Here is a 16,149-nt window from a genome sequence, read left to right as displayed (position 1 = left end):
AGATTATCATCTTATTTAATTTAACAACTGACTATCATCTGGAAGCATTAGGAGCGATGTTATTGTGTACATATTTGAAACTTACAGCAGTCTATTAGGTTGAGTCAAAAGATCCATTTATTTCTTAAACACCTTCAGATATTTCTTCTCTACTTAATACATTTCCTGAGCTGATTTGTAGCACTTATATTTGAATTGGACCTGCTGTAACTACCACCCTGCAAATTTTCATCTTTGGATCAGTCCAGTAGAGGTTCTGTGTCTGTGTATCTGCTGGTGAGCACCAGTGTAGAAAGCCACAGCTATAGTCAGATGCCGCCCCAGATTCAGAACACCCATCTTGGTTCAGTCCTCACTGTTGATTTGACCTCTTGTCAGTAGTGCTGTGTGACTCTGCCAGGAACTCCCTTACAAGCTTTTCCAGCTTTTTCCCTATTTGTATTCAAGTTCCCAGACTACAATTCTTACTGGGTAGCCTTTCTTTTCTATTTGCCCTCCTCCACTGCACCTCTTGTTCATCCAGTCTTGCCTCCATCTCTGTCTCACAGAAGGTGCTTTCTGTTCTTCATCCTTGAGCTAACCCTCCATATGTACACCCCATCCTCTTCTCTTTTACTTCTTGGGTTTCTTACTCTCTCATTTGTTTTCTTCTCTGATAGAAGGATGTCTGTCTCTATTTCTTTCTTTTTTTCCTCCTCATCTTCCTCACTTCTCCCTTCCTTCTGTCTTGCTCTCCCCCAACTCCAGTCAGCTTTTTTCCCTCAGCATAAGCACAGTGGTGTTCATTTAAAACCAAAACCAAAACCTTTATTCCTCTCTTCCTCCAGTCTTCTCTCTCTCCTTATAGCCACACTTCTGAAAAGCATAGTCTGTTCTTGGTGTGTCTCCTTGTTTGCCTCCTACTCACTGCTTTATGTTATACTCCTCTTTGTCTTTAGCACTTTCCAGTAGCCCTGTTGGCTTCAGTCAGTTTAGGTCACTGGGTAGTGGAGGATTTTCTGACCTTCTTTCACTGAATATCTCCTTGGCATTTGTATGTTTTCATTGAGTCTTCTTTCTTGGAATATTCTCCATTTTCTGTGATCGCATTCTTCCTAATCCTCTTCTGTCATTGTCTTTTCAGGTTCTTCTTCTTCCACCTCCTAAACATTGCTCTTCTCCCAAGTTTCATCCTTAGTCCTATTCTTTTTTCATGCTATCCATGCAATCATAGCTTCAGCTATCACTCTTAACCCCAGATCTCCCCTTGGGTGTACTATGTGTATCCAGCTGCCTTTTGGACAAGTCCCACTCTTTTGCCCAAGCCCCAAACCTGAGAGTCATTCTAGGCTTTTCTGTCTCATTTAGCTCTCTTTGTCACTCCCCAGGCCTAGCAGATTTAACTTCCTTTAAATCTTAATGTCTGTCCCTTCCTCTCTATTAACTCCTTGGTTTAGGCTAGTGATTCTTAAGCAAAGGATTTTGCGCCCCAGGAGACATTTGATATCAGTAGACGTTTTTCATTGTCACAACTTAGTGGGTGCTACTGGCATCTGGAAGGTAGAGGCCAGAGATGCTAGTAAAGATTTCATGCTGCGTAGAGCAGCCTGGACAACAAGGAATTATTTGGCCCAAAATGTCAGTAGTGCTGAAATTGAGAAATCTCAGTTTAGGCTATCATATTTTCTCTGGATTGCTTCCAAGTAGCCTTCCACCTGGTCTCCTTTTTCTTGCCCCAAAACTCTGTTCAGTACTGCCAGCTTTCTAACTAGTAAGTAAATCTGATAAGTAAATCTGATTCTGTTCAGTATTCATCAGTGCTTCCCTGTCACTTCAGATCCAAGTCTCAGTCTTTTAGCATGATTCCCAGGTTTTTCCTGATCTGGCTGGCCTGGGCCGGGCCACCTCTTGGGCATTAATTTTCTCGATTTCTTGCTTGCTTGTTCCAAAAATACTGAATTGCTGGTTATTTCTTTAGCAAACTTTGTCCTTCCATGCATCTGTAGTTTGTACTATTGCTTTCTCTGCACAGAGTTCCCTTAGCTCCTCTCCCCAAAGAAATCCATCAAGTCTTAATTGAAGCATCTCCTTTACTATTATCCCTTCCCAACCCTTGGGCAGACTCAGGTGTTTCCTTTCCTGTATTTCTGATGTACCATGTATAAACATTTCATATAATACTATAGTAGTTTATTTACATGCCTGACTCCCCACTCAGCTAGGAGCACTTGAGGGCAGGTTCTCTATTTATTTGTTTTCATAGCCCTCTGTCTAATTGGTGCCAGGCATTATTAAGTACTTAGTAAATATTTGTTGAATGAATGATTACTGTGTGATGGATTAAATGAATGAGATTTTGAGTAACAATAGTTCTAAGATTTTTTTTTTTAGAAGCAATTAAGCTACTTACATCAGTCTAATTTTGTTATTACTATATACTTCTATGTATATCCTATATGCTATAATTCATTATACTATACAGTATGATCTATATACTTCTATATATCTTTGTTCTAACAGTTATCCCATATATAATTAATATATTCTAATTAATATAATTGTTCTAACTAATATAATTAACTTCAGTGAAATTTTTAATATTTTATTTTATGTTTTAGCTATTTGATGGCATTGAATGTGAATTTCCCATATTTTTCCTTTACATGATGATTGATGGTAAGTGAGCTTTTCTAAAATTTAAACTACGGGATATAAGTGGTTTAAAGAAAAGCAGATGAAATATGACCCTTTCAGCTAGCAAAATAGACTATACTTCAGTGATGTTAACTGCTCTGCATTTTTATATGCTACTCTTCTGCTTCTGGGTGAATATTAAATCATTTAAAGAGTTCAAAAATACATTGAAGTATTTAAGAAATTATAAAATATATTTTCATATTTGCAAAGAGAAATTTTTATGGATAGTAATAATGGGTATTGTAATCTTTGACATTGTGAATATCTATAACATTTATACTTAAGAGTAGAGAAATTTCAATTAAAGTTCAATAATCAGTTCTAAATGTTAACATGACCTAAAAACAATTTCATGGAATAATATACATATTTGCATTACTTTTTTCCAATTTTATTTTTATCATTTACATACAAAATTAACAAAATAATTATAACTGGGCTAATAGATTTTTTCTTTTCTTTCTTTTCTTTTTTTTGTTTAGAGAGAGGGAGTGGAGAGGCAAGGGCAGAGGGAGAAGGGAGATCTTAACTAGGCTCCATGCCCGGCATGGAGCACAACATGGGGCTCGATCTCACAACCCTGAGATCATGACCTGAACCTAAATCAAGAGTTGAACGCTTAACCAACTTAGCTATCCAGGTGCCCCATGGACTAGTCGAGTTTTCTAAGGCAAAATTTTTGTGGTACTTATTGAGCTCATATGCTATTTATTGGTTTTTATATTTTAAATTTTAGGAGTTTTTAGAGGCAATCCTAAACAAGTAAAGGAGTATCAGGATCTTCTGACTCCAGTACTTCATCAGACCACAGAAGGTATAGTTGGATTGTTTGTCAAGAAATTCTTCCTAATATTTCCTAAATGTTACTTTGAAATGTATAAATTACTCCTTTTTAAATATAACAACTTATATTAAATTATAAAAAATGGAGCCTTGAATGAATTGTAAGGAATAATCTATTAATTTGTTATTATAAGTGTGTTTTTATAAAAGGAGTTCATTGGGCAAGACAAGGTTGAAGAATAAATTTAGGTGATTATGGTTGTAGTAATTACAAAATACTTTTCCAGGTGGGCAAAGTTTCTTGTTCTACCTACTATGAAACTCCTTCACTCTGTGAAGTATGACAATAATATAGAGTAGCTGTTTTCTCTCCCAGTCATCAGAGATGCTATGTTCAGGTGAACGCTGCCCCCTCCAGAGGGCTACCTTAAGAGGTTCTGCCATAGCCTAAAGGTACTACTACTGCCAGGAACAGATTTTGGCCTCATCTTTGGAGTTACTTCTTGGACCTTTAGCATATTATTTTGAATATCAGCCTAGTGCTAATAATTCATCCTTTGAGGATGGGTTTAATACTTTAGAAGTGGCTAAAAGACTCTTACAAGTAGTATATTGGTTTTAGTTAAACACCAGCAGGGCCCATAAAAGAATATAACTGATTTTCAGTATGACTAGAAAACTAATAGTTCCAAAAAAGAAGCTCTAGATTCTCTAGATTCTTTGGAGCTCTAGATTCTTTGGAGATTAGTATTAGTAAAATAAGAACATATTCTCTTAAGTAAACAGCTTTGAAAACCTTTATCTGAAAGTGAAAAATCATGATGTATGGCTAAAACCTGGGTGGTCCTATGGACCGTTTCCGCAAACTTGGAATTACAGCACTGGGCCTCATTCCTCCCTCCGGAGAAGTTTGTGATATTTTTTACAGTTTTCCACAAGTATTTTCAAATAAAAACTTCACAATGTGTGCTCACCCTTTAAAATACTTGTAATGTTAAAGTAGCAAAATATTTGTGAATAAACCTTGAATTCCAAATAAATATTAATTTTTGAAACCAGTTATTAATATCTTTATGCTCCAAATAATAATTTATCCAATGTGAGAAACAATGTAATGCATGCTGTAATGAATATAATGTTTGAAATCGAATCCCTTGAATCATATCTGTTAGTATTCAGTGGTAGATCATTGATGCATTGAGGGGGTAGTTTTAGTGTACAACAGTTTAGTCTTTGTCATGTTCAGAAAGTGATGTTAAAACTCTTCTTTGTGTATCAAAGATCTTTTTACTGGTTTTAGATATAAATATCACTATTGATTGCCTTTCTGAAAGGAGCTCAAGGAATGGAAAAGGCAGAATTCTAGGTCAATCACTGTGATGTCAGGATCCCACAGAAACAACCAGGGTGCCTGAACCAATAGAGTGCCCAAACGGTGAAGTGGGGAAAATGGTTATAGTCAGTGAGCCCAAGAGGCACTCTCAGCTCAGGTCACCATAAACTATGAGCCAGGCCAGTAGCGAGAGCACTCTTTGCCTGCACACCAGAAAAAGACTGGGACATGTGGGCCACGTTACCAACCCCTGGGAGGGTCCAAAGAGCTGCACCATGACCAGGCAACAGCTCTCAGGGTGGCAGCAGCTCTGGAAAGGACAATAAAGCAGAACCCAGCTGGCACATGGGAGTAGTGGAGGAGGGTGTATCTGTGCAAGCCCACAGACCCTTCCAGTCCCAAAGATACAAAGTGCAGAAATGCTCATGGGTCTCTAGGAATGCTCCCAGGAGAATTGCAGTCCCTGTCACCCAGGGGTTTCTGTAGAGCTTGGTGCACACGGAAGTGAAGACAGTTTCACTTAGAAAGTTTACTAAAGAGGGGTCTGTGATCTTGTGGCTCTGGGCCAAGGATCCAGTCAAGGCCATTTTTGCTCTGACCCTCTGAAGAGTCATGAAAAGCCACCAAGGAACGAAAACCACACAGAGGACCAGCTCACCTTGAGGCCATCCTCCTGACAAGGGATGGTGCAACTCCACCCAGGCAAAGAAACCCGAGAAGCAGAACAGGAGGTACCTCCCCCAGAAGACAGACTAGAAGAATAGGTGAATGATAAGCTAATAGATCTCAAGGGACTGTAAAAGTCCAGCACTATATAGGAAAATAATATATTGAGCTCCAGGTGTTTCCTCACAACTTGCTTTTCCTTTAGTCTAAAATTTTACTTTTTTTTTTTTTTTTACATTTTTCCCATTATAACTAGATCCTTATTTTACCAATTTATGTTTTTAAGTTGCTTTTTAACCTTTTTTTCCACATCAACATTTTATAGATTTATGCCTCATTCTAGTCCTTTTTTCATTCTATTAAATTTTATTTTATTTATTTAAAAATATTTTTTAAAAAGACTTTATTTTATTTATTTATTTGACAGAGGGAAATACAGCAAGAGAGGGAACACAAACAGGGGCAGTGGGAGAGGGAAAAGGGGGCTTCCCGCAGAGTGGGGAGCCCTATGTGGGACTCAATCCCAGGACCCTGGGATCATGACCTGAGCCGAAGGCAGACATTTAACAACTGAGCCACCCAGGCGCCCTAAATTTTATTTTATATATATATTAACTTTGTTTTCTTTGCATATTTGGGATGTAGTGTCTTCCTTTTTTTTTTTAATATTTTTTATTTGTTTATTTTGAGAGAGAGACAGAGAGACAGAGTGAGAGAGAGCATGAGAGGGGAGGTCAGAGGGAGAAGCAGACTCCCCATAGAGCTGGGAGCCCAATGTGGGACTTGATCCCAGGGCTCTGGGACCATGACCTGAGCCGAAGGCAGTTGCTTAATCCTGGAGGGCATGAAAAGCCAGCAAGATACATTCAGGGTATTAAATGAGAAGAACATGCAGCCAAGAATACTTTATCCAGCAAGGCTGTCATTGAGAATGGAAGGAGAGAGAAAGTGTTCCCAGGACAGATGGAAAGAATATGTGACCACCAAGAAATATTAAGGGGGATTCTGTAATTGAAAGGAGACCCCAAGAGTAATGTAGACCAAAAAATAACAGAGATAGTCTACAGGAACAGGGACTTCACAGGTAATTCAATGGCACCAAGTTCATTATCTTTCAATAGTTACTCAATGTAAATGGGCTAATGGTCGCATAAATGACACAGAATTTCAGATTGGCTAAAAAAGCAGGACCCATCCATGTGCTGTCTACAGGAGACTCATTTTGTACCTAAAGACACCTCCATATTGAAAAGGGGATGGAGAAAAATTTACCACTCCAGTAGACCACAGAAAAAAGCAGGGATAGCAATCCTCATATCAGCCAAACTTGATTTTAAACAAAGATTCATAAGAGATGTAGAGGACACTATATCATACTTAAAGGGTGTATCCAACAAGAAGATCTAACAATTGTAAATATCTATGCCTCCAACATGGGACCAGCCAATTATATAAACCTATTAATAAACACAACAAAGAACCGTATAAATCATAATATATTAATAGTAGGAGACCTCAAAACTGCACTCACAGCAGTGGACAGATCATCTAAGCCAAAGATCAACAAAGAAACAAGAGCTCTGAATGACACATTGGACTAGATGGACTTCGTAGATATATACAGAACATTCCATCCTAAAACAACTGAATACTCATTCTTTCTGAGTGCATGTGGAACTTTTTCCAGAATAGATCATATACTGGGTCACAAATCAGGTCTCGACTGATATGAAAAGATTGGAATTATTCCCTGCATATTTTCAGACCAAAATGCTTTGAAGTTGGAACTCAACCACAAAAAAAAAAAAGAAAAAAAAAAGGGAACTCGAGTACTTGGAGGTTAAAAAGCATCCTGCTAAAGAATGAATGGGTCAATCAGCAAATTATAGAACGTAAACAACTCAGGCAAACCAATGAATATGAAAACATATCTGTTCCAAAGCTATGGGATATTGCAAAAGCGGTCCTTAGAGGGAAGTACAAAGCCATCAGAGCCTCTCTCAAGAAAGCAGAAAGGTACCAAATGCACAAGCTAAACTTAGACATAAAGGAGCTGTACAAAGAGCAGCAAATAAAACCTAAACCAAGCAGGAGAAGAGAAATAATAAAGATTAGAGCAGAAAACAATGAAACAGAAACCAGAAAAACAGAACAGATCAACAAAACTAGAAGCTAGTTCTTTGAAAGGATTAATAAGGTCCATAAACCTCTGGCCAGACTTATCCAAAAGAAAAGAGAAAGGACCCAAATCAATAAAATCAGGAACAAAAGGGGAGAAATCACGACCAATACCAAGAAAACAGACAGTTATTAACACTTATTATCAGCAGTTATATGCCACAAACTAGGTAATTTGGAGGAAATGGATGCATTCCTGGAAACTTATAATCTATCAGGACTGAAACAGGAAAAAATAGACAATCGGAACAGACCAATAACCAGCAAGGAAATTGAAACAGTTATCAAAAACCTCCCCAAAAAACAAAAGTCCAGGGCCAGGTGGCTTCCCAGGGTAATTCTACCAAACATTTAAAGAAGAGATAATACCTATTCTACTGCAGGTGTTTCAAAAAATAGAAATGGAAGAAAACTTCCAAACTCTTTCTATGAGGCCAGCATTACCCTGATCCCCAAACCAGGCAAAGACCCCAACAAAAAGGAGAATTGCGGACAAAAATCCCTGATGAACATTGATGGATGCCAAAATACTCACCAAGATCCTAGTCAATAGGATCCAACAGTACATTAAAGGGATTATTCACTACCACCAGGTCGAATTTATTCTGGCATGCAAGGGCGGTTTAACATTCGCAGATCAATCAGTGTGATAGATCACATCAACAAAATAGGAGACAAGAACCATATGATCCTCTCAATTGATGCAGGAAATGCATTTGACAAAATACAGCATCCTTTCTTGATTAAAACTCTTCACAGTGGAGGGTTAGAGGGAACATACCTCAATCTCATAAAAGCCATCTATGAAAAGCACACAGCAAATATTATTCTCACTGGGGAAAAACTGGCAGCTTTTCCCTTAATGTCAGGAACAGGACAGGAATGCTCACTGTCACCACTATTGTTCAACATAGTAGTAGAAGTCCTAGCCTCAGCAATCAAACAACAAAAAGAAAAGGCATTCAATTTGGCAAGGAAGTCAAACCCTCACTCTTCATAGATGACATGATACTTTATGTGGAAAACCCAAAAGACTCCACCTCCAAATCACTAGAACTCATAAAGCAAATCAGCAATGTGGCAGAATACAAAATCAATGCACAGAAATCAGTCACTTTTCTATACACTAACAATGTGACTGAAGAAGGAGAAATTAAGAAATAAATTCCACTTACAACTGCACCAAAAGCCAAGATACCTAGGAATAAAACTAACCAAAGAGTTAAAGGATCTATACTCTAGAAACCACTGAACACTTACGAAAGAAACTGAGGAAGACACAAAGAGATGGAAAAACATTCCGTGCTCATGGATTGGAAGGATAAACATTGTGGAAATGTCTATGCTGCCCAGAACCATCTATACTTTCAATGGAATCCCTATCAAAAGACCATTGACATTTTTCACAGAGCTGGAACAAATAATCCTAAAATTTTAATGGAACCAGAAAAGATCCCAAATCGCCAGGGGAATGTTGAAAAAGAAAGTCAAAGCTGGGGGCATCACAATGCCTGACTTCAATCTATGTTACAAAGCTGTGCTCATCAAGACAGCACGGTACTGCACAAAAACAGATCAATGGAATTGCCTAGAGAGTCCAGAAATGGACCCTCAACTAATGGTTAACTAATCTTTGAGAAAGCAGGAAAAAATATCTGATGGAAAAAAGACAGTCTCTTCAATAAATGGTATTGGGAAAATTAGACAGCCAAATGCAGAAGAATGAAAGTGGACCATTTTCTTACACCATACACAAAGATAAACTCAAAATGAATGAAAGACCTCAGTGTGAGACAGGAATCCATTAAAATCTTTGAGGAGAACACAGACAGAAAGCAACCTCTTCTACCTTGGACATAGCAAATTCTTTCAAAACATGTCTCGAAAGGGAAACAAAAGCAAAAATGAACTATTGGGACTTCATCAAGATAGAAAGCTTCTTCCCAGCAAAGGAAACAACCAATAAAACTAAAAGGAAGTGTATGGAATGGAAGAAGATATTTGCACATGTTATTATAGATAAAGGGCGGGTATCCAGGATCTATAAAGAACTCGAGCTGAACTCCCAGAAGAGCAAATAATCCCATCAAGAAAAGGGCAGAAGACATGAACAGACACTTCTCCAAGGAAGACATACCAATGGCTAACAGACACATGAAAAAAATGCTTCATGGCACTTGCCATCAGGGAAATACAAATCAAAACCACAATGAGATACCACCTTACACCAGTTAGGTCTGCAAAAATTAATAAGACTTGAAACAACAAATATTGATGAAGATGTGGAGACAAGGGAACCCTCTTACACTGTTGGTGGGAGTGCAGGCTAGTACAGCCACTCTGGAAAACAGTATGGAGGTTCCTCAAGACGCTAAAAATGTAGCTACCCTACAACTTAGCAATTACACTACTAGGTATTTACCACAAAGATACAGATGTAGTGAAAGAAAGGGGCACATGCACCCCAATGTTTATAGCATCAGTGTCCATAATAGCCAAACTGTGGAAGGAGCCCAGACATCCTTCAGCAGATGAATGGATAAAGAAGATGTGGTTCATATATACAATGGAATATTGCTCAACCATCAGAAAGGAGGAATACATTTACATTGACATGGATGAAACTGAAGGGGATTATGCTAAGTGAAATAAGTCAATTGGAGAAAGACAATTATCATATGGTTTCACTCATTATGTTGAACATAAGGAATAGTGCAGAGGCAATGGGGAAGGGAGGGAAACTGAATGGGAAGAGATCAGAGACAGAGACAAACCATATAAAACTCTTGACTTTGGGAAACCAACTGAGGGTGCAGAAGGGGAGGTGGGTGGTTGGATGGGGTAAATGGGTGATGGGCATTAAGGATGGCACATGATGTGATGAGCACTGGGTGGTATATGCAACTAGTGAATCCCTGAACATTATATCAGAAACTAATGTTTTGTACTATATGTTGAATAATTGAATTTAAAATAAATAAATAAGGAAACAAACAAACCAAATATCTCAGTTGATAGATGTATGAAGGAAAAAAATTTGGGGGAAATCTATGCCATTTTATTAGGAAAAATGAATTTACCAAGGGTTGATAGTACAAAAAGTCTTCTTTAGCATTCTACAAGAGTGTTGTTTTTTTCTTTATGTTACCCACAAAGATTTTAGGCTTTAAATGATAAATTTTAGTTTCTATCAAGGAATGTATTTATTTATTTATTTCCAAGATTTTATTTAAATTCAATTCAGTTAACATATAGAGTATTATTGATTTCAGGAGAAAGATTTAGTAATTTATTACTTGCATATAACACCCCATGCTCATTACAACACGTGCCCTTCAAGGAATGTTTTAAACAAGTTGCTCACAGAGGAGGATGGATTTTTTTTTTCTCTTCAATGATATTAAATGGCAGATATTGGATTTGATGTTTAAAATGAGGATTTCTTTGTTTTAAGCAATGGCTCAGGGTTACAATTCTTCATTTGAGATTACACGGTATCTCATTTGTAATGCTTCTACAGGCTAATCCTATTAAAGAAAACTTGTATGGCTCTAATGTTTGCATACTGTATTTTTATTGATTCATTTAAAGGTGTTAAAATTAAATGTTGTTAAAGGAGATTATGTACATATTATTGGCTAAAGCATAGCATATGCTGTCAAATTAGTGTTAAAATCAAGGAGCTTTTTCCATGTTTTTCACTGGCAGTTTCTGAGGCCATTATATCCAATTTCCTGTAGCTGATCAAATCTCTTACTTCCTTTACAACCTGTCTCTCTCTGTTTTCTAACATTTCAGTTTCTTGAGGGGAAAATTTGGGGAGGACACTGATCTTTGTATTTTAAATATGTATTTTTAAACTCCATAGGTTATCCTGTCATACCAAAGTACTATTATGTGCCAGCTGATTTTGTAGAATACGAGAAAAGAAACCCTGGTAGTCAAAAGCGATTTCCTAGCAACTGTGGCCGTGATGGAAAACTCTTTCTTTGGGGACAAGCCCTTTATATCATTGCAAAACTCCTGGGTAAGTAGAGAAGTTTGGGAACATTTTTTTCCCTTGATACCACGCTGTTAGAAATAAGTATATTTTTGCTCTCATCTTTCTTGGATTTGGGTGGTGTTTCCTACTGTTAAGAGGTCTTGGGGAAGTTTCTTAGTATGTAAAGTAATATTAATATGTCTGTTTCACTGAATAATGATGGACAATTTCTGGGAAGAACGTCAAATAGGTGGGAGTACCATTATGATCATTTAGGGGCTTCATTCAGCTTGGTGGATAGGTTTCTAGCAGGAGGCTGTGGAAACTTTGAGTTACTTTTATATAACATAACAAAAATTCTGATTTTATGCTTGCTCATAGCTTTAGTAAACCACTTGTCAAAAGGAATTGGTTATCTCAAAGTTCTCTTCTTTCCCATAAATATGCATTGGTAATTTACTCAGTTAGCTTAGAGGCTTAATGGGACCATTATTCATAATTTTTTGAGGATTTTTCAGCTTATCCCAAAACTTCTGCCGAATATGAGTACTCTTTGGACACATTGAGATGAAGGCTAATTTAAGGAACACACACACAAAAGCATTATTATGCATCTTTCTGCATCATTGCTTGCTTAAATTTCAAATATTATTAGCATTCCCATCAAAAAGGCTATCAAATTAGAGTCAGAATTTCTTAATGGCAAACAAATTATGAAACAGGCTGATTGTAAATACTGTATGTACCCACACTAAAAGAACTGCTTACCATGTGAAGTATGTTGTTGTCTTTACTGTTCCCAGTATTGCTGCATAAATGCTAAATTTGTTTGTGTTGTAAGAATAATCATCTTTGGTTTCTTTCTTTCTTTCTTTTTTTTACATTCCATTAGGGAAGAATATTTCAGATTTCCAATTCAAGCTTTACACAAATGACATATAAAAGCACACAGAAGCTAACCAAAGAAGAGAAAATTAAGTTAATGCTGTTTTCAATTTGCTTGTTACCTAACTACATTTTCCAGGTCTCCATATATACTTAATGCTAATTTAAGAACCTGTAGAAAAATTTTCTTCTTTTAAGGGGACAGCTTTTTGTTAAGGAGTTGATATTATTTATACAGGTTTTGCTTTTAGATTTTCCAAAAGAAAAAAATATATATATACCTGAAGTAGTTTTCTTAGAATCAAGTCAAGTTGGCAAGGTTATCTCTGGTTAGAATGTTATTTTCCATCTCACTAGCATGAATCCAAAGAAGCCTTCTGGTGATACAGTTAAATAAAACATGTTGTAGTAAAGGAGTAGTTAACTGATCTAAGGATAAGAATTTTAACATCTGAATCATAAATTTCTATATTTTGGAGCTTGGAAATTATAATTGAGCTTGATGAAATTTTTCTGATTCTGAGGTTGAAAACTAGAACTTGGGATATTGAGTTTGAGATCTAAATCTTTATCATCCTACTTTTTGATCTGTATCTAGTCTGTGATTAAGTGCTAGGAAGACTGCTATTTGAGCAAAGTCTGTGGATAAAATTGAGGGGCTAATGAATTGGGAATGCAGAATTGACTGTACTATACATAAGCAACTTGGGCTTTTAAAAAGGAAGAAATTGAAAATAGAATCAGTCAGAAAAAAGCATTGGACCTTCCTTACTCTAAAATAAATGTATTGAATATAGACAGATTTTGATTGTAGATAGCATTTCCTTATGTTAAGATGAGTGTGAACAGAAATAGTCCAGGCCAGACCTTCTCATCTCTGTTTCATGACCAAAAAGAAGAAAAACTTCAAAGAAAGAGTCAATTTCTCTTTTCCCTGCTGAGCTCCTAAAAAGGCAGTTGAGAACATACAGAAGGTGTGTTGCAAACTATGAAACCACATACTTTCTCTGTTGCTGAAAAAGAGATGCTACATATTCATTAGCACTCTGACCTAGCTGTGTGTCATCTGGTTAACAAACTCACTGGTTAAGATGAATAAGATCTCAGAAGATTGAATCATTTAGTTACTCTTAACTATTATATACTTGCCCCCAAGAACATTAAACTTCTATGGATGTTATTGAGATTCCAGATGCCACATTTACTAACAAAGTCTTATTTATTCATTAAAGGGGCTTGGTTGGATATCTGCTTGACAGCATTTTGTGGGTCCATTTAATTGGAATTAACTGAAAATAATAGAATAGTAAATCTTTGAAATTATTCTATGATATATGACTTTTACTAATTCAGGTCAGTTTGTATCCAGTGAAATCTAGTAAGAATATTTTCCTTATATATATGTATATATATATACCCTAATGAATAATTATGCAACAAAACTATGTGACTTTCATCCCATTGTTAGAGCAAAAAAACTCAATATGCTGTTTCCTGGCCTAAGACCTGAACTACCTAGTGTATTCTTAGAAAATAATTATTACAGTATTTTTTTTCTTTAGAAAATTCAGATTTTAAAAAAATCAGTAGCTGCTATAAAATAAGTCAAAAATTATAAATATTAATTTTATTTATTTATTTATTTATATCTGACATAGAATTGCTATTACCGGAATACTATAGTCTAATATTTTCTTACAGTATTACATTGTAGAAAATATTAGAGATAATTAAAAATAAAATCAAGTTTACATCTGATCTTCGGGCAAAACATGATGATTGTTAGTATTTGCTGTCTATCCCTTGTTCTTTTTTTTTATATAACTTTTTTTTATTATATGTTAGTTTTTGATGTAATGTTCCATGATAAACATGCTTATTTTAAACCAGATAAGACATATTTTAAGATATAACATTTGACTTGTCTTAGAATAAAATGATCATTAGCTATACCTTTAATCATCATTTAAATTTGGAAGTTTAGAAACCTACCATAGTAGAGATGATCAGTCTCTAGAACACAGTATATCTTTTTTTCCCATATTTTTAAATTTAAATTTAGTTAATTAACATATATTATTGGTTTCAGAGGTATAGGCCCTCTGATTCATCAGTCTTATATAATACTCACTGTTCATTATATTACATGCCCTTCTTAATGTCCATCACCTTAATATCCTTCCTCCAACCCTCAGTTTGTTTCCTGTGATTAAGAGTCTCTTATAGTTTGTCTCCCTCTCTGGTTTAGTCTTGTTCTAATTTTTCCTCTCTTCCCCTATGATCTTCTGTTTTGTTTCTTAAATTCCACATATCAGTGAGATCCTATGATAACTGTGTTTCTGTGATTGACTTATTTTTCTTAGCGTAATACCCTCTAGTTCCATCCACGTCATTGCAAGTGGCAAGATTTCATTTATTTGGATGGCTGCATAATATTCCATATATATATATATATTTATATATATATATTTATATTTGTGTGTGTATACACACACACACACACACACACACACACACACACACCACATCTTGTTTATCCATTCAGCTGTTGATGGAGATTTGGGCTCTTTCCATAGTTTGGCTATTTTAGACATTGCTACTAAAAACATTGGGGTGCAAATGCCCTTTCAGATCACTACATTTGTATCTTTGGGGTGTACCTTTTTAAGTGTTTTGCAAAAATAACTTCAAAAGTATTTATCACATAAAAGTCACTTGAAAAACCATGATCTTTGGATTGGATTTTTCTTTTGAAGTTAAGAAAACAGGAGAAATGTAACATAAGGTTAATGATAACTAACTCTAAAACTTCCCCAAAGTCATTACTTAACTTTAATATATTTTCTTATTCAGTGTTTTTAAAAAGAGAAACTAAGAGACCATGTTTCCTGGTCTTAGGTCAGGAAACAGCTTATTGAGTTTAGCTTTAAAAAAATCTGACTTCTAGGGGCGCCTGGGTGGCTCAGTGGGTTAAAGCCTCTGCCTTCAGCTCAAGTCATGATCCCAGGGTCCTGGGATCGAGTCCCGCATCAGGCTTTCTCCTCAGCAGGGAGCCTGCTTCCTCCTCTCTCTCTCTCTGCCTGCCTCTCTGCCTACTTGTGATCTCTGTCTGTCAAATAAATAAATAAAATCTTTAAAAAAAAATCTGACTTCTAGACTTTAGCTTTTCTTTTCAATATATTTTTAGTTAACTTCCCTTATATCCTGTACATCAGATATTCATGAACATGACCTTCATTTAGGCACCATTGTAAGATGCCAAATCATTAAAGATTAGAGCATTATATACTGTATAACTTAAGATAGGTGGATAGAAGAATTTTTTTAGGATGGATACTTTGAAAACAATAAATATCAAGAGTTAAAATGAGGCATGTTCTCTGATTAAATTTGAAAATATTGAGCAATTTTTTAAAATATTTAATTTGTTTTAGAGACAGAAAATGCATAAGTGGGGGGAGAGAGAGAGGGAGAGTATCTTCAAGCAGACTCCCCACTGAGCACAGAGCCCAATGTGGGGCTTGATCTCATGATCCATGAGATCATGACCCAAGCCTAAACCAAGAGTTAGATGCTAGACCAGCTGTGCCAACCATATGCCCTAAAATATTGAGCAATTTTAATTAACTACAACTTTCTCTCCAAC

The 16,149-nt window shown here is 36.1% G+C and overlaps 1 protein-coding gene across 1 annotated transcript in view; it reads left to right on the top strand.

Moving 5' to 3' along the window:
* PHKB (phosphorylase kinase regulatory subunit beta) overlaps window positions 1–16,149 on the top strand; it is a 236,088-nt gene that overhangs the window by 107,912 nt on the left and 112,027 nt on the right. The window contains exons 12-14 of the mRNA XM_047712520.1: window positions 2,598–2,655; window positions 3,413–3,490; window positions 11,505–11,663. Coding sequence (XP_047568476.1) covers window positions 2,598–2,655; window positions 3,413–3,490; window positions 11,505–11,663 — 295 coding nt within the window. The remainder of the gene's footprint in view (window positions 1–2,597; window positions 2,656–3,412; window positions 3,491–11,504; window positions 11,664–16,149) is intronic.

Source organism: Lutra lutra, chromosome 17 (genome assembly GCF_902655055.1).
Source record: "Lutra lutra chromosome 17, mLutLut1.2, whole genome shotgun sequence".
Lineage (NCBI taxonomy): Eukaryota > Metazoa > Chordata > Mammalia > Carnivora > Mustelidae > Lutra > Lutra lutra.
Note: the sequence above shows the minus strand (reverse complement) of the source record. Positions and strands in the feature narration are given on the sequence as shown.